General features: G+C 49.2%; 1 protein-coding gene across 3 annotated transcripts in view; it reads right to left on the bottom strand.

Moving 5' to 3' along the window:
* Window positions 1-18684, bottom strand: part of RBM27 (RNA binding motif protein 27) — a 96163-nt gene that overhangs the window by 26861 nt on the left and 50618 nt on the right. For all 3 annotated transcript variants that reach the window (XM_044280744.1, XM_044280745.1, XM_044280743.1), the window contains 3 exons: window positions 13669-13773; window positions 10730-10921; window positions 2526-2612 (listed from right to left, as the gene is read on the bottom strand). In XM_044280744.1, coding sequence (XP_044136679.1) covers window positions 2526-2612; window positions 10730-10921; window positions 13669-13773 — 384 coding nt within the window. The remainder of the gene's footprint in view (window positions 1-2525; window positions 2613-10729; window positions 10922-13668; window positions 13774-18684) is intronic.

Consider the following 18684-nt stretch of genomic DNA (forward strand, 5'->3'; position numbering starts at 1 on the left):
AGGAGTGACTACTTCTTAAAAATCGGAGCCACAGGTGCATCAATTTTTGGCGATTTATCCCAGAGGCTAGTGTCAGCATCTGAAAACAGATATTTCCCTTTAAAAGGAATTTGAAATAGGAGCACGCTTTTTAGGATCTTTCCATTATTTAGATATAAGTGATTTTAAATTATTGTGAATCGGGAGAACACGTTTTTCTTTCTGCCAGACCCTGGAACATCTGGCCCTGACTAGATACACCCTGGGTGTCTTCCGGAAGAAATAACTGTCTGCCAGACCCATCTTCTGAGTTGTCCGAGTCATCACTAGAGGCAATCTCCCCCTCATTTAAATCCAGCCCATATAACAGAGCTATGGGATCTAGAGGCCTGCGGGGATGAAGGCGATATCCTGGACTCCACTGCTGCATTGACTTCTTCCTTTATAATGCTCCGCATGGAGTCCAAAAGAGAGGGAGACTCTTCGGACACCATTTTGTCTGTACACTTAGGGCATAGGGCTTTCTTGGCCTTAGAGCAAAAGGATTTTCGGCAAATAGTGCATTTCTTGAGGCCCGAATCAGCCCCAGGTGCCTTGGCGGTGGAGGTTTCTCTGCCCTATAAGTAATCAAATTTATGAATTTTAGTAGGATCCAAGCCCATACAAAAAAATCCTACCAGCACCAAGCACCCAGGGTGAATGAAGGGAACCACAACCCCACCAATATAATCCGCCGACATTTTGGAGAGGAGGCTTACTGGGCTGAGGCCGACTGAGGCACAATTCATAGGAGCCATCATAGGATCAAATGACACCTCTGAAAACGGCGTTCCCGGCTCTTTTAATGTCGGCATTGGCGCGACGCTGACGTCATGACCCACAAGCAGTCCCGTGACACACTGCGCCTGCGCCGCCCACAGCCAGTAACAAGACTCCATTGCCAATAGCCCGGGGAGTCCCCGCCCAAACTATGCCGGGTAAACATATTTCTTCCTTGCTCCGAACCAGGAGCAAGCGACTGGAGCCTGGGGCTGCCTTCCAGCAAAGGACTTATGGCCAAAGCATGAGGAAGGGAGGCAGCGCATCCCTGAGGCCCCCTATCTTCTGCATGGCCCTCCCAGAGACTGGAGAAAAGAATCCTGTGCACCTAGAATCCTGAAGCACACAGGAGGAGCTTCCGCGCGACCTAAAGACAGGAAACAACACTGATTTAGGTAAGGAGAGGAGGCCTTTTAAACTTCAGCTTCCGTGTGGTTTCCTGTCCAGGGGGCAGTCAGTGCCGTTGAGGAGGCGCTGGGAAAAAGCAGAGACCAGAACAAAAACTTCATAGTTACACTATTCCTGATGAGAAAAGCTCCACATACCTAAAGCTCCAATACCTAAGGCTGTCAATAGTTTAGTATGGTCCAAAGGTGGCTGACAGACTCCCTTTAAACAAACACATTCTAAAGAAAATGTAAAATACTGAATTCATTCAGTCACAACCCCCTCCACAGTCTGTCTTGTGAATTCATCATGTATGGTATTAAAAAAGGGGTTGCCTCACAAATACAACCCCCTTTTTAAAATTAAAGCAGAGCCGATGCTTGGCTTCGTATGATGGGCCAGAGTTTCTGTAATTCCCTGGTGATCTGCTGTTATCACAAGGGAAAACACATTAGGCCATTAATTTCCCCAGCATTTACCCCCCTCCATGATGTGTATATGTCCCAACACTAAGAAAATATCTATATACAGCATAATTTAGGAATATTCTCCTAAAATATGACTTCACTGATGTACTTAAATGACTGCGTTGACACTGAAAACCACAGAAAAGGTCCATAGAGCGCTCTCTAGTGTTTGAAGGTAAAAATTAACCTTTTATGAAGTTCTATTATTTTTCAATATAGTATTAAGTATTTAAATATACTTCAGAAACTGTGGGATTTTGCTACAGAATTTGTAGTATAACACTGCAGGTATTCTAAAGTAGTTTCGCAGTAAGGCAGCAACACTGATGAATACTACATTAGGGAAACACAGAGGATGTAGTTGCTTTTTCAGGCTGTTTTCCATTCTGAAACTACATAGTCAAAGTGCTTTGAACTAAGCGTGCCCAAATAAAACTAGATTAAACAGTTTTAAGGGTTTCTGTCATGAGCAATAACGTAATGTAGCTGACTGACATTAACTGCTAATGTCAGCAGAACAGACCTGTATGACATATCTCCCTGCCTGCTCCGTTCCCCAAAAGCGCGGGATTTACGGGGCACTGAGGAGAACTAGGATGTCAATCAACTGGACCTGGGCGTGCCAAAGGGTGATAAGACGGAGCCTCCAGGTGCTGCAGCAAAGCCCCAGTAGTACCTAGAGGCTCATTTGCATATGATAAAAGTCATTATTTAGCGTGAATGGCGGTAGGCAGGGAGATAGAACTAATACAGTTATGTCCTGCTGACATTAGCATATCGCTAATGTCAGCCAGCTACATAACGATTTTTCTGACGACAAACCCTTTAACTACAGTAAAGAGCAATTATTTTGCCCGATATATCCTTACTTACATTTTCAGCCTCTTGCCTTGTTTTGAAAGTTAAAATGACCGTTGGTGGAAACTCTTCTTCCTTCAAGTCATCAATGTCACCAAATTTCTGTAAATGACACAAAAAAAAAAAAAAAAGGTTATTGAGAACACCCTCCTCCCATTAGAATTATTTCCTTTCCTATTAAACTCTATGGAAGCGACTCCTCTAAAAAACAGCCCATTACTCAATAAAAATTCACTTTTTTAGTACATTTTCTTTGAAAAGACCATATATGTGCTATAAAATGTCTGAATGTGGGTCCTTGCTGTGCCGCATGACCAGAATAAAGAGAGCATAAGCAGGAGACTTACAAAGGATATCAGGGAAGAGAAGCTTGCCATCATCGCGTGATTAGAGCAGTTGGAGGACCACTCCCAAGATCAACGAAACATCATAGACTACTCACAAAAAGTGAATATTTGGCTTGGGGATGAAATTTTAGGATAAACCTGAAATGCACTCTTACCTTTACAGGTGAACTTAATGTGACCTTTTGAATGCACATGTCCAACTGTTCAGTGTTTCAGTACTTTTTGCACAACTTTCTGCTCTCTAACAAGGAGCTTAATGGCAAAATTCACAACAGGTGTTTGATCCATGAATTGCCCACTAAATCTCCTGGCTCAATTAGAATTGGTATTTGCACAGTCCTCCTCATCATGCTGTTCACATTTTGACATCATGAGACCAAGACGATACCCAACAATTAATCAGTACCGCGCCATTGCGAGACTTCAAGCTGGATGTTCTGAGGCGGAGTGGCCACTGAGCTTAGAGTGTCATCAGCAGGTTGCACAGAGATACAGAGAGACTGGAAGAGTCACAGAAGTGAATGTCCTTTGGGCACAGACATCAAGTAGAGCGCTGTTATCACTAGACAAACTTTTGATAGTGGCTGTGTTACAATGTGGGCAGGTGTGTCTAGTCAATACAAAAATGGCCTACACTTTGTGAACGTACAATGAACAACATCATTAATCCAGTCATTATGCCTCTGCATGAACAACACAGGCAAGGTGCCAGCTCATCAAGGTCGCATCATTAGGGAACAGCTGCTGGAGACTAGGGTACCTCAAATGAAGGGGCCTGCACCTTCTCCAGACCTGAACCCTTTTGAAAACCTATGGAATCAGTTGAGTTACAAGCCTCTACACAGCAGCTCTGTACCCCAGAACCTCAATGGCCTGAGGGCCGCCCTTCAAGAAGAGTGGGCTGTCATGCCTAAGCAGACAATAAGCCGACTTTTGAACAGCATGAGACGTTGTCAAGCTGTAATTGATGCTCAAGTCCACATGACAAGTTATTGAGGCACTGACTTTTTGTGGGGATATACCCACCACTATTGTGGGCTTTTATTTCCCTAAAATGTTTGAGATGGGGGAAAACTAGATTTTTGTACTTAGTGTAAAATCTGTTTTTCTTCCATTCATTGGGGGACACCGGTTTGACCCTGGGTCTAGCTGCTGCCACAAGGAGGATGACACCAAGCACAAAAGTGTGAGCTCCTCCCTGCAGCTAAATCAATCAGTTCGTGCAAAAGCAGTAGGAAAAGAAAGACAAACAGGAAAACCAAACTATGTACAAACCCAGAACCACATAGGCCTTAAGATGCCCGCAAAATAGAGAACAGGCTGTGTCCCCCAATAAATGGAAGAGAAACTGATTTTACGGTAAGTACAAAAAAAAAATTGTTTTCTCATCTGTACCATTGGGGGACAGAGGCTTGACCATTGGAAGTTACAGAGCAGTCCCAAGGGTGGGCATAACAATAAACCCTCCTGCCAATCAGAGAACCCCCGTCTGCAATGCTCGAGCTCCAGAGAAGAGTCAAAAGACGCAAAGGTGTGTACTCTGTAAAATTTGGAAAAGGTGTTCAAACATGACCAGGTAGCCGCCTTGCATACCTGAAGGGCCGAAGCCCAATGAGGCACTTCCCAAAAGGCCTCTTCTGCCCGAGCAGAATGAGCAGTAACCCGGAAGGGTGGGGCCCGGTCACTGATGCGGTACGCTTCCACAATAGCTCAAATCAAACCATCAGGAAACAGAAGTTTTGGACGCAGCCAGCCCTCGTCTCGGTCCCTCTGGAATGACGAACAGAGAATCCGTCCATCAAAAAGATGATGCCTGCGACAGATAGACGTGAACGGCTCGTATCAAATCCAGAATGTGGAGCGAGGATGAGACTGGGCAGGACAAAAGGAAGGTAGAATGATCTCTTCATTGAGATGGAACGCCGACACAACCTTCGGAAGGAAGGACTGAATAGGGCGAAGGACTAAAAATTGTCCTGATGGAGGATCAGCAAGGGGGACCGACAGGAAAGAGCCGCGAGTTCCGACACCCTATGGATGGAAGCGATTGCCACCAAAAAGGCCGCGTAAGACAGGAAGCAAAGGAACACCTGCTGCAAAGGCTCAAACAATGAAGACCGGAGAGCTCTGTGCAATAGATTAAGATCCCAAGGATTTAACAGAGGACGTAAGAGGGTGCAGTGTACAACTCAGAAAAGTCTAAACCGCAGAGAGCAAAGCCAAGTTCCACTGAAAAGGAATAGAAAGAGCTGAAACTTGCCCTTTGAGGGAGCTGGGAGCCAGCATCAAGCCAATGTCTGACTGCATGAAAGACAAGAGTCGCGGTGACGCTTGGACCAACAAAAGTAGGACTTCCAGGCCTGGTGGTAGATTCGGGAGGACGACTGCTTTCTGGCACGAATCATGTTCTCGGCAACAGCATCCGAGAACCCCAGAGCCCTTAGTAGGGCGACTTCAACAGCCATGCCGTTAAATGTAGAGACCTTATATTCGTGTGGAAGGTCGGTCACTGCAACAAGAGGTCCTCCTGAAGGGGAAAACGCCAGGGTTCGTCGGCAAAAAGGGCGTTTAGGGATGCGTGCCACACTCGACGTGGCCAGAGGCCACAAGAATGACGGGCAGCACTTAGGACCCGATTTTTCAGAGGGGACACAGAATGAGGGGAAAAGAGGGGGGGGGGACGACACGCAAGGAAACATGAACTGACACCACTGAATCATAAGGGAGACGTATGCCAAGGCCATGGGATTCTTGGACTGCGCAACAAAGTTCTCGACTTTGTGGTTGAAGCGAGAGGCCATGAGATCCACGCTCACAGATGGCTAGAAAAACTTGCGGGTGAAGAGCCTACTCGCTGGGATCAAGAAGATGGCAATCCAGTTGTCGACGCCGGGGATGTGGACTGCCGACAGCTGTGAGAATCAGTGCCGCTATGGCTGCCGGGCTCCGCCCTGGTGATTGAGGTACGCCACAGCCATGGAGTTATCGGACTGAACTTGAACCGAATGACCCCGGAGATGGTTGGTCCAATAAAGCAGAGAGAGACTAATCTCCCTCAATTCCAGAATGTTGATTGGAGACATTTTCCAACACTGCCCCCCAGCCCCAGATGCTTGCGTCTGTCAGCACCATCCAGCAGAGGGGAAGAAAAGGGAGGCCCGACTTCAGCATCGGGGAAACCAACCACCACCTGAGGGCCCGGCGGGTCAGTGCAGAGAGACGTATGAGACGATCCAGGTTGGTTGGGGACAGGTCCCAATTGGTTAGAATCGCTCGCTGAAGAGTCCTGATATGGAACTGAGCATAGGGCACCGCTTCGAAGGCAGAGACTATGAGACCCAGAACCTGCATGCAGTGACGCATGGGTGGAGGACGGGGCCGCAATAAAGGGAGAATCTGAAGACAGAGAGTGAATAGCTTTTCCGGGGGGCAAGAGTATCTTGGCCTGAAAGGTGTCAAGTAACATGCCCAGAAAGGTTAGCCGCTGAGATGGATAAAGACAGAACTTTTGTCGATTCAGGATCCATCCGAAGCATTCCAGGGTGTCCAGGACTATGCGTAGGCTGTCCGCTGTTGCCAGGAATGACAGACCCTTTATCAGGATATCATTTACGATACACACACCCCCCCCCCCCCCCCCCCGGCATGGAGCAGGGCCATGAACGCAACCAGAATCTTCATAAAGACTCTGGGAGCTGTGGCAAGTCTAGTTTGTAACCCTCTTAAAATTACCGCACGTCATGCACAGGTCTTGGAACCTTACTGACAGGGACGCCAAGAAGGACAGGGTTTGAAGGAAGGCTTGCATTTCCGAGTCGGGGTAGACTTGTCGGTTAGCCGCTTGGGGCTGGAAAAACTCTGAAAGGGGCAAAAAAGAAGTCTACGCTTTTTTGATTTGTTAAAACAAGCCCTGCTTGGTGGTAAATTAATGCTTTTACCACCTGTGGCATCTGAAATTATATTGTCCTGGCGTTTGCCAAAAAGTCTGCTGCCGATAAAGGGGAGGGCCGTCAAGGCCCGCTTTGAAGCACTGTCTGCCGCCCAGAAGGAGAGCCATAAAGTACGGCGAAGAGCCACTAAAAGGGCTGATGAGTGGGCCTTTAGTCTGGCCATGTCCAGAGAGGCTTCACAAATATACGAACTGGCATGGGAGAGCTGCAGGGCAATATCGGAAAGTTTCCCCAAGGAGGAGAGACCCTGAGATAGTTTGTTTGCCTCCTCACCCATAGCTTTGCTCACCCATGTAGAGGCAAAAACTGATCGCAGTGTAGTGCTCACTGCTTCAAAGGATGATTTTGAGAAGGATTCCGATTTTTTTATCCCTGATATCAGAGAAGGAAGCCATATTCGCTTTAGGCAAAGTGGTATGTTTTGCCAAGCAGGACACTGGCGGGTCAACTATAGAAGTGGATGATCACTTCTCAGCCAGATCCTCCAGAAATGGATAAAGGACGTCTTAAGCGTTTTGGTAAAGCAAAACATCAGGAAAATTCCACTTCTTGGAAAGTAAAAATCCAGATGGTTGGGGAAACATTTGGGCGAGCGATGGGACCGCCTGAAGGAAAAGCTCGAGCTGGCTGATGAGGGTGCAGGGTCCTCCACCTGTAAGGTTTCTACACTGCCTGTCCCAAATAACTTGTCAGCTGAAAGATAATTGCCCATGCAGTAATTAACCAATAGGAGGCTCATTGGGGACAGGCAGTGTATAACAGCTGTAATGAGATTATCCACCGTGGAGGACAGTTTGGAAGACTGGTCCTCAGGAGAGACAAAGTCTGCATCTGACCACCTTTCCTCGGAACATGCATCTTCCAAGGAGGACACGTCGGAGTGAGAATCTCTGGGAGGTGGAGGATAGGCATAGGAAACAGGGGATGCAGACACCCTTCTGGGAAAGGGGGTCTGGCACGTTTAGAGGGACGGCCGCGATGGGAATGAGCCACAGGATCCCAAGAGTCGGACTGGTTAGAGGATAGCCTTGCGGACAAACGCTCCAGTATTTCCACAATGCCTTTGTTGGTATGGGTGACGTCCTTTACCATCTTTGACAGGGAGCATGCCCACTCCGGTTCTACCATGGGCTGGACAACAGGGGCGACTAGGTCAGGGGAAGAGCCACTTGGCAGTGGAGCAGAGGGTATCTAACTGTCCGGAGGAAAATTTGGTGTGACAAGAAGTACAGGCAAAATGGCACACAGAAGTCGCCACCTGTTTTGGGGCCTGGGCTCAGACATAGTGTGTACCCTGTACTGACAGGTAGGAGGATGAAGGGGATAGGTTAAACCCTGTAGGAAGGAAAGACAGAGCTTACCCAGCCTGTGACCCTCAATGCAGGTTGTCCGGAGGGGCCTTGAATCAGCGTCCCACAAAATGTCCTACTGAAGCAGGCGGTGGGAGTAGCGCAGAAAAGGTGCTAAGAAGTTGCGCCAGGACACAGAGGAAGGAGGGTGAGAAGCGCAGGCCCGATCCCCATGTCCCTCCTAAAGTGGCCACCACCCGCGTTCCAATATAGTGGTGCAGGCGCTAGTAATCCCGGCCGAACGGAGATGCCGGCTGGGTGTGAAGAGCACGCAGGGAACCGGAGTAGGCCGCAGAGAAGCCAGGGCCTCAACTACAGGTGGCTCCGGTGGAGGACAGGATCAGAACGCTGCAATAAGGAGAGATAGGCCCATAAAAAGAAGGCATTGCGGGCACGGAGGGCTTCTCTTCACCACCCCACTCCCGACAGGAGATGACGCATGGAGGGAACAAGAAGTTTGTTGGGGTCACTCACTAAAAGGTAACCTGAGAAAGAAGGGGATTTTGGGCCAAAAATAGGAGACCAGGGTTCTGCCCCCCTGGTCTCAGCCGGATCACCACCTTCGGTGGAGAGGGCCGCTACACCGAAAACAGAGGGGACTTATTGTGGGCGGCCGTGGTGACCTGAAGGCTGGCGGGATGCATAGGCTTTGGGAACCTCTGGGTCCTCCTGGTCTTTTGGAGACCGGGAACGAGCGGTGGGCTTAGGGACCCCCTGGTCTCCTATCTCCTGTGTGGGGATGCAGGCAGCTAAGACTGCCTGTAATCCAGCTGGAAGAAAATAAAGGAAAAATCTGCAGACCTGCAAAGCAGGGAGGCCTGCCTCCTACAGACACTAAGCTAAAACAGATTTAGCTTAGTCCCTGTAGGAAGGGTATAGCTTTAGGGAGGAGCTCACGCTTTTGTGCTTAGTGTCTGCCTCCTAGTGACAGCAGCTATACCCATGGTCAAGCCTGTGTCCCCTAATGATACGGATGAGAAATCATCATTGCATGCTTCTACTTAAATACTCTACTTCCATAGGGTTGTTTCGATGCCAACATTTTGAGTCTATTTCGATACCATAAAAAAAGTATTGCGATACTCGATACCACGCGCGGGGGGGGGGGGGGGGGCTGAGGCCTTGTGCATTCTGCATTTTATGGAACAGTCCGATCCTATTTTTTTGAGGGGGAAAAGGTGACTAAAAAAAATTACAAATCACACAGTTTTTAATAGTTTGGACTTTTCGGACGTGGCCATATGTAATATGTTTATTGTTTATATGTAAAATTGGGAAAGGGGGTGATTTATACTTTTTATTTAATAACCATTTCCCCCCTTAGGGGCTAGAACCTGGGATCTTTTGATCCCTTGTCCTATTCACACTAATAGAGCTCTATTAGGGTAAATAGGACTTCACTCTCCCTGCTGCCCTGGGCTTTGTGCAAACAGCAGCAGGGAGATTACCATGGCAGCCAGTAGTGTCCTGACTGCCATGATAACCGATCGGAGCCCTAGGATTAAACTGCTGGGGCTCCGATCAGAAGCTGCCACTGCACCACCAATGAGGAGGTGGGGTGATGACCCTGTGGCCACTGCCACCAATGATTTTAATACTGGGGGCGCACTGCACCACCAATGATTTTAATACTTGGGGGGTTGAGGGGAGGGGGCGCACTGCACCACCAATGATAATTAACATTTAATACAGGAGGTGGGTGCCGCACCTAAGAGATTAACTGCCACTGATCTCAGCTCCCCACAGCACCCGCCTCCTGGATTTGTATTAACCTTTTACTTTCATTAGTAGCGCAGTGCGCCTGCCCCTTTCACCTCATTTGTGGCAGTGGCACGGGGGAGGGAGAGAGTGCTTCCTTCCCCTCTGTGCTGCCAAGGAGAACACGGAGCACGCTGAGAGCAGCGTGCTCCATGTTCTCTGATACTAGACTGCACAATAGCAAAGCCTAGTATCGAAAAAAGGCAAATCCCGGTATCGAGGTCGATACCAGACAAAAGTATCGATTGGGTATCGAGAATTAGACACCTGAAAGAACGCTTTACCATAATATCACTGTAGTGTGAACTTTTTGCATTTTTCATAAATTTCACCCGAAAACCAAATATTCCTAACCTTTTGTTAGTAGTGTATGTGGGTATATCAGAAGTGAAGGGTGCAGCCCACATCATGCTGCACTGAACAGCCCACATAATTGCTAAACAACGGAGCATTCTAACAGAGGGAAACCATGTTGGGGACCAAGAATTAGAAGGTTGCCATGCTGAGGTCTAGAAATAAAAGGGATGCCATGCTGAGGGTCAAAATGCCATGCTGGAAATTAATAAAGGGGTGTCCATCTGTGGACCAGACTGATGTGGCCATCTTGAACTAGGATAGGCGGGGTCACCATGGAAACTGAGAAAGAGAGGAGGGGACATCTATGGTTATATTGTGCAAGCTGGGAATGTACAGCACTAAGGCTGTTTTATTAGTCCTACAATATATACAAATTCAGATAACAGATTATTGAAGTTAGAAACTATAAAAATGACTGAACTGATCAACTGTAGAAGACTATCTTCTTATTTACTTACAGCAAAGTGTTGCAACAACTCTTCTTTTTCTTTCTCATAAAAGCCTGCAATAGATATTGTTTTGGGGCGATGATCCACAACCATGTGATTAAGGGAGCCCCTCCCTCTTCCGCCACGTCCACGTCCTCTGCCCCTGCTCTGCACAGGTATAGTCTTCCCCCGTCCTGCAGGCAAGATACCTAATCGAGCAGCCTTGAATACAACAATAAAAAAAAAAAAAAAAAAAAAAAGTGTCAATGAGGGTTCATTTGTAAGCAGATATACTGTACAAGCTATAAAGTCATGTCAAGTGAAAACATAAACCTGTAAGGATGTGGCTATTTTGTGCCTTGAAGAGGCTGTCCAATTTAAAACCTTTTATTAGACAGTTTCCTAACGCACTTGTATTTCTGCTCACTTTCCTTCGTAGGATCAGTCTTGTGTAACGCATCCCATGATGGAATAATGATTATTGGGGTTATTGTCAAATAAGTGGCTCTCTCCGTTTCAGATACCGTTATGCTAGATCTGTATAGGTCTTGGTAAAAATGTGTGAAAGTACGGACAATTGCTTCCTGTGTGCAGTGTTCTTGTCCTGCGGCGTTCCTGATTGCTAATATTGCGAGTCATGCCGAATTAGTTGAGCTAGTAGTTTAGCTGACTGATTACCTAGCTCACGCTGTCTGTGTCATAAAGAACAGTTTCCCATCTGCTTTGTCCTTGAGAATTGCTAGGTATTGTCTGCCCGCCTGGAGCCAAAACAGTCCTGTTAGCATCATTCGGATGACAGATCTATTCTTGCTCCAGAGTGGTACACTGCCATTCCAGCTCCATCTGAGTGCTTAGTGTCTTTTTTTTTTAAATATAGGATATGCTCGAATGTAAGGACCCACGAAGAATCACCTTTAAAAAGGTGTCCCATACAAGGGCCAGGTTGGCCTGTGTTTTCAAAAACTCATTTAACTGATATGGAATCCCCTGCTCTTAGAGTCTCCATTCTCCCACCGCTACACTACTAGATTGACAGGGCCAGGCAGCCTTCACCTCCAACTGCCGGCCCTGTGTGCTGGGGAAATCTTGCGCAGGCGCAGTGAGGAAGCCGGTGAACGCCCTTCACTGCCTGCGCCGAATACTGAACGGGGCGGCGCAGGCGCGAGATTTATACGGCAGACAGTGGAAGACCAACGCTGCCTTGCCCTGTGAATCTAGTGTAGCAGGGTGTGGCCAGAGGTGGCACGTTGTTTCTGCAATTCCATGGAGAAATCTGGAAAGATGGAGACCCTAGCATTATCATATTTAATTTCTTGATGTCTTCTGGCTAGGGCCAATATCCTGCGCCTATATTTGCAATTGATAAACCGTGCCAAGATGGGGCAAGGTGGGGCCCGTTTTGCTGGAACTCTGTGAGCCCTTTCTACCGCATATGCAGAGGAGAAAACCACATCCGGGAAAAATTATTTTATCCAGTTTTCTATAAATTCATCCGGTGTGCGGCCCTCTGGTCTTTCAGGCAAACAGATGATTCTGATGTGGTTATTGCGTAGTCCATTTTCTAGGTCATCTGCTTTCTGCCTCCAGAGTTCCACTTTGGCATCAGATATGGATCTAGAAACAGAAGATGCAGTAGCGTATTCTCTGCGTGATATACGCTCTTCAGTGTGCTGAACTCTTTCTCGCAGGTTATATAGGTCTTGGCGCAGTAGTCCCAGATCAATTTTTACTTCATCCAGTTTCTCTGTGAGATGTCTTGCCTGCAGTAATGTCTCTCAGAACTTGAGCTGATTCTTGTTTAAGAGGGAGCTCTTGCTGACACTCCTCAGGGGATGCTATAGGGGCTGTTAGAGCCAATGAGGTGCTTGCCCTAGTGTACATTTTGCTGTGGTAGAGGTGACCGCGTACCTTCCCCTGGTTTTCTAGCGAATTCTCACAATTTTTCAGCGGCGCTTTTTGCGGCCCCATTATTAGATCAGGACAGTAGCCATTTTGTAGTAGGTGAGGCTGATTCCAGAGTTCTGGAAGGCACAATGTATTGTCTCATAGTGAAAACTGCTAGTGAGGGCAGAGGATATTTTCCTGAATGTGTCTTGTACTTTAATAAATGAGGCAGCACTCTGCATATAAAGTCAGACTGACTGTTTGCTTCACTGGTGAATTTCCACTGGTGGTTATGACAATATTATGTAAGACAGGGGGGATCTGCAAGTGCTTCTGAAGCCAGAGCATGCGTTTATCAGGACTCCTTCCCGGCGCTGCAGGAAAACTGAAGGGGCTCGTGAGTACTACTGGACTCCTTTCTTCCCCCCTGTGGGTCTCTTGCCTGCCGATTCCCGCTCTCTTCCCCTCGTGTCTCACCGGGTGGCATGCAGTCAGGTACTTTACAAGTCCCCACCCGGTCTTCACTTACTTTGCATGCGGTCCTGCTCCCAGCACTGCTCCCTCCGTACACTCTGTAGAGGTATTTTTGATGTGTGCACGCTTCTTATGTGCAGCAGGGCTCAGGCAGGGGTCTGATTTAGCGCTAAATGGCTGTGTGAAGTCAGGATTTAACCTGCACTGTAGGGCTAGAAACGGAGCTCCCCTTTAGACACGTTCAGCCATCTTGGCTGCTGGCCAATCCCCCCCATTTCTCAACTATTTTTTAATTGTTGGAGAACCCCATTTAACCTCTTAGGAACCAAGCCAATTTCAGTGACAATGTCTCCCCCCCAACCTTTCGAGAGCCAACTTCATACACTCCCTTGATCTGCGATGTAGAGTTATGTCAAAACAATCATTAGACCTCACCACTGGCATCAATAGGCAAGTCTCAGGTTTGGGCCTGTAACTTCTTGTGAAACCACCATTATAAAAATAATTTTGGTAAGTGTTATATTAAATATATCTCAAGCCATAGTTTAACATGTTCAAAGTAAAAAATAAATAAATATAATTGACAGATATTAGTGAAAAAGGGTAAATACCTCAACTTGTAACTGATTGAGCTTTTTCCTCAATTCTGTTGTATCTTCTCCTGAGGAAAGTCGTTTGTGGAAATCCATCTCTGCATCCAAAAGCTCCTTCTGTGCCTATAGGCAAGAGCAGATCATTAACTTTATATCTGAAACACACATAGCTAAGAAATGATTATTAAAATATATATATATATATATATATATATATATATATATATATATATATATAACTTGGTCTAGGAACCTTTTTATATAATGGAAAACAAACGAGATTTTGTGAAACTCTCCTGTAAAAAAAAAAAAGTTTCTCGTTTGATTCATTGGGGGACACAGACCATGGGTATAGCTGCTTGCTGCCACTAGGAGGCGACACTAGGCTGAAAACTGTTAGCTCCTCCGCCAGCTATACCCCCTCCGGCCAGGAGAGAGCCCTCAGTTCGCGCAAAAGCAGGTTGCGGCTTTACACAACTGAGCCGCTGACGCCTAGTGGAAGTGAGCCCAGGAGGATCCAAGTGCCCTGGTAGAGTGGGCCGTGATACCTGGAGGGAGCGTCCCATCCCGAACACGGTAACATTCCAAAATAGTGGAGCGAATCCACTGGGAGATAGTCACCTTCGAAGCTGCCAATACCTTCCTAGAACCCTCTGGAAGGACGAACAAGACGTCCGTGCGCCGAAAGGGGGCGACGGCCGAAAGGTAAATCCGCAGAGCCTGCACCACATCCAAACGGTGCAACACCATCTCTTTCGGATGGGAGGGCCCAGGACAAAGGGACGGCAGGACAATGCCCTCATTGAGGTGAAAAGCCAACACTACCTTGGGTAAAAAGGAAGGGACTGGACGGAGGACCACCTTGTCCTGATGAGAGACTACGTTCACGGCATGACAGAGCTGGGGTTCGAAAGGAGAAGCTTGCAGAACCCCCAATATCAAGTTGAGATCCCACGGATGAATCAGGGGACGGTAAGGCGGAGCGGAGTCCGAAGTCTGAAAGAAGGTCTTAACAGGACCCAGTCCCACCAAGGATCGTTGAAAGAAAATAGAAAGGGCCGACACCGGGTCCTTCAAGGAGCTGAGCGCCATGCCCAGTTCCAGTCCAGACTGAAGGAAGGCCAAAATGACCGGCAGGGAGAAGGATCTGGGAGATAGGTCCCAGTCTTCACAGAAACGAAGGAAGGACTTCCAGGTTCTATAATAGATCCTGGAAGAGGTAGGTTTCCTGACAGAATGAGCGTCTGAATCACTGAGTCGGAAAAACCCCGCTACTTCAAAAGGAGCCACGCCGTCAAAAGTAGAATATCTAAACTCGGGTGGAAGACGGGCCCTTGCGAGAGAAGATCGGGTCTGAGAGGGAGCCGGTATGGAATGTCCCCTAGTAGGAGGACAAGATCCGAAATACCATACAATACCATCAGGAGCGATCAGCAGGGTCTGAACGCCCTCCCACTTGATCCTGTGGAGAATCCGAGGCAGGAGGGACAACGGCAGAACGACAGAGGAAGGTGAACCTGTCCCACGGCGCCACAAGAGCGTCCACTCCGCAAGCTGCGGGATCCCTTGCGCGGGTGAAGTAGCACGGAAGTTTATAATTGAGGCTGGAGGCCATCAGATCCATGTCCACCGTCCCCAGCGATGACAGAGAGTGTTGAATACTTCCGGATGGAGAGACCATTCCACGGGGTCTATCGTTGTCCGACTCAGGAAATCTGCCGTCCAATTGACAACGCCGGGAATGTGGACCGCCGACAGGGCCGGAACATGGGTCTCCGCCCACCTGAGGATCCTTGCCGCTTCCGACATGACGGTCGAGCTGCGAGTCCCCCCCCCCCAATGGTTGACATACGCCACAGCTGTGGCATTGCCGACTGGACTCGAACATGAAGGCCCCGCAGGAGGGGAGACCAATAGCGCAGTGAGCGGAAAATCGCACGAAGCTCCAAGACATTGATGGATAGTCTGCACTCCGGAGACCATACGCCCTGGGCAGTCCGAGTGCCAAAGACCCCTCCCTAACCCTGAAGACTGGCGTCGGTCGTAATGACCGTCCATCTGATCGGAAGGAAAGACTTCCCCACCTCCAGGTGAGTTGGGGAGAGCCACCAATGGAGGTCCGACCGAACTTCTTGAGGAAGGGAAAACAGACGATCCAAGGACTCCTGGGACTTGTCCCAGGTCGATAGGATTGCTTGCTGAAAAGACAGGGTGTGAAATTGAGCGAATGGCACCATAAGACCCAACACCTGCATACAAGCCTGGATGGAGACTGTGCGCTGCAGATTCAACTGGAGCACAAAAGCTGCAAAGGTCCTTCACTTTGTCCGCTGGAAGACGTACCCGAGCTGCCCCGGAGTCCAGAATAATACAGAGGATCCGAATCCGAGTGGACAAGACCAGGGAGGATTTCCGAAGGTTCACTATCCTCCCAAAGCGAGCGAGAGTGTGCAAGGTGATCTGCAGACTCTCCTCGCACTGTCGGAACGACGACTCTTTGTTGAGAATGTCGTCCAGGTACTGAATCAAGGTGATTCCTCTGGAGCGAAAAAGGCCCATAAGCGGAGCGAGCACCTTGGTAAACACCCTCGGCGCAGTCGCCAAACCAAACGGCAGGGCGACAAACTGGTAGTGGACCACAAAGCGCATAAACCGCTGGTGGGCGATCGCAATGGGGACGTGCAGGTAGGAGTCCTGGATATCCACGGAAGTCAGCCATTCCCCTTACGCCAAGGAAGCCATCACAGAGCGAAGAGACTCCATGCGAAAACGGCCCACTCGAAGGTAACAGTTTACCATCTTGAGGTCCAACACCGGGCGGACCGCTCCCTCCTCCTTGGGCACAATGAAGAGGTTGGAGTAAAAAAACAAAAAACTGCTCCCTCGCCGGAACGGGGGAGATGACTGCCCTGACCAGCAGATCTTGAACTGCCTGAAAGAAGGCTCCCGCCCGAGACGGGACAGAAAAAAAACGGTTTGAAGGCATGGAATTGAACTCCAACTTGTAGCCCAAAGTGACCACCTCGAGTGCCCAGGCGTCCGAGATGTGGGCCTGCCAAACCTCCTGAAAATGAAGGAGCCGACCCCCCAACCAGGAAGGTGGGGCGCACCTTCATACTGGGGATTGCTTGCCAGAGGAAGAGCGCTGGGGCTGCACCCGGGAACGCCAGGCGGGCTGTGGCTTGAATGAAGGCTTCCGCCATTGCTCCTGGGTGGGCTGCCTTGCAGTCGAGGGACCCGCCGGGCGGGTGCCCGTGGAACGGCGAAAGGACGTGGTCGTGAAGAACACTTGGGTTTGGGATGCAGAAGATGGGTGCTTTTGCCACCCATGGCCTCAGAAATGATTTTGTCAAGTTTGGGCCCAAAAAGACGAGAACCAGCGAAAGGAAGGGAGAGAAGGGAACGCTTAGAAGAGGAATTGGCCTGCCAGGCCTTTAACCAGAGTTCCCACCGAATGGAGACAGCAAAGGTGGAGGACCGCGTGACCATGGAGCCCGCGTCCAGAGCCGCCTCGCAAAGGTACTTCCCCACCTGGGATATCTGGGCCGGAAAGGTCCAAGTCTAAGTCCTGATGTAAGCGCAGGGCCCATTCAGAAACCACCTTAGACACTCACGCTGAAGCGAGAATGGTACGGAGTGCCGAACTGGTGGCAGAAAAGACAGACTTCGCCAGCGATTCAACCCGCCGGTCCACCGAGTCCTGAAGAGAGGAGCCGTCCGCAACCGGAATAGTGGTATTCTTGGCCAGGCGAGCCACCGGCGGGTCCACCTTTGGAAGGGAAGACCATTAACCCACCCAATCCAGGGGGGAACGGATTAAGAAGATCCAGCCGCTTGGGGCTGTTCCCATGCTTTAGCAATGATAATGGAAAAGTCGCCATGTACTGGCAACAACTTGGGAGCCTGCTTGTTACGCAGGAAAGAAACTCCCTGGTGACTGGAGGAGTGGCCTTCCTCTTAAAGTTGAAATGTATCCCGGATTGCCGAGACCAGACGGTCCACTAAGGCAGCCATCTGGGACGAGCGGTACGGATCCAGATCTGTATCCGACTCGGCGAGTTCTCCCCTGGACGAAGGGCCCCCAACCAACGAGGACGCCCTGGACTGCGAACCGGAGGGAGGGGGGAGGCAAACGTGATGCATCCGAGGAGGAGAGACATTCCTGCAGGGGACGCTTGCTGGGAGATGGTACGCCCTGGGAGAGAGCAGGTTGCGCAGGTGACTACGTCTCCACCAAGCAACCCATTAAGGGTGGATTGTGAGATCTTAGGGCTCTTTCACACTTGCGTTCTTTTCTTCCGGCATAGAGTTCCGTCGTCGGGGCTCTATGACAGAAGAATCCTGATCAGTTTTATCCTAATGCATTCTGAATGGAGAGAAATCTGTTCAGGATGCATCAGGATGTCTTCAGTTCAGGACCGGAACGCTTTTTGGCCAGAGAAAATACCGCAGCATGCTGCGCTTTTTGCTCCGGACAAAAATCCTGAACACTTGCCGCAAAGCCGCATCCGGAATTAATGCCCATTGAAAGGCATTAATCCGGATCCGGCCTTAAGCTAAACGTCGTTTCGGCGCATTGCCAGATCCGACGTTTAGCTTTTTCTGAATGGTTACCATGGCTGCTGGGATGCTAAAGTCCTGGCAGCCATGGTAAAGTGTAGTAGGGAGCAGTATACTTACCGTCCGTGCGGCTCCCGGGGCGCTCCAGAGTGACGTCAGGGCGCCCCACGCGCATGGATGACGTGATCGCATGGCACGTCATCCATGCGCATGGGGTGCTCTGACGTCATTCTGGAGCACCCCGGGAGCCGCACGGACGGTAAGTATACTGCTCCCCCGCTCCCCACTACTACTATGGCAACCAGGACTTTAATAGCGTCCTGGCTGCCATAGTAACACTGAACGCATTTTGAAGACTGATCCGTCTTCAAATGCCTTCAGTTCACTTGCGTTTTTCCGGATCCGGCATGTAATTCCGGCAAGTGGAGTACACGACGGATCCGGACTACACAAGTGTGAAAGAGCCCTTAGATA

The sequence above is a fragment of the Bufo gargarizans genome, chromosome 2 (genome assembly GCF_014858855.1).
Source record: "Bufo gargarizans isolate SCDJY-AF-19 chromosome 2, ASM1485885v1, whole genome shotgun sequence".
NCBI lineage: Eukaryota > Metazoa > Chordata > Amphibia > Anura > Bufonidae > Bufo > Bufo gargarizans.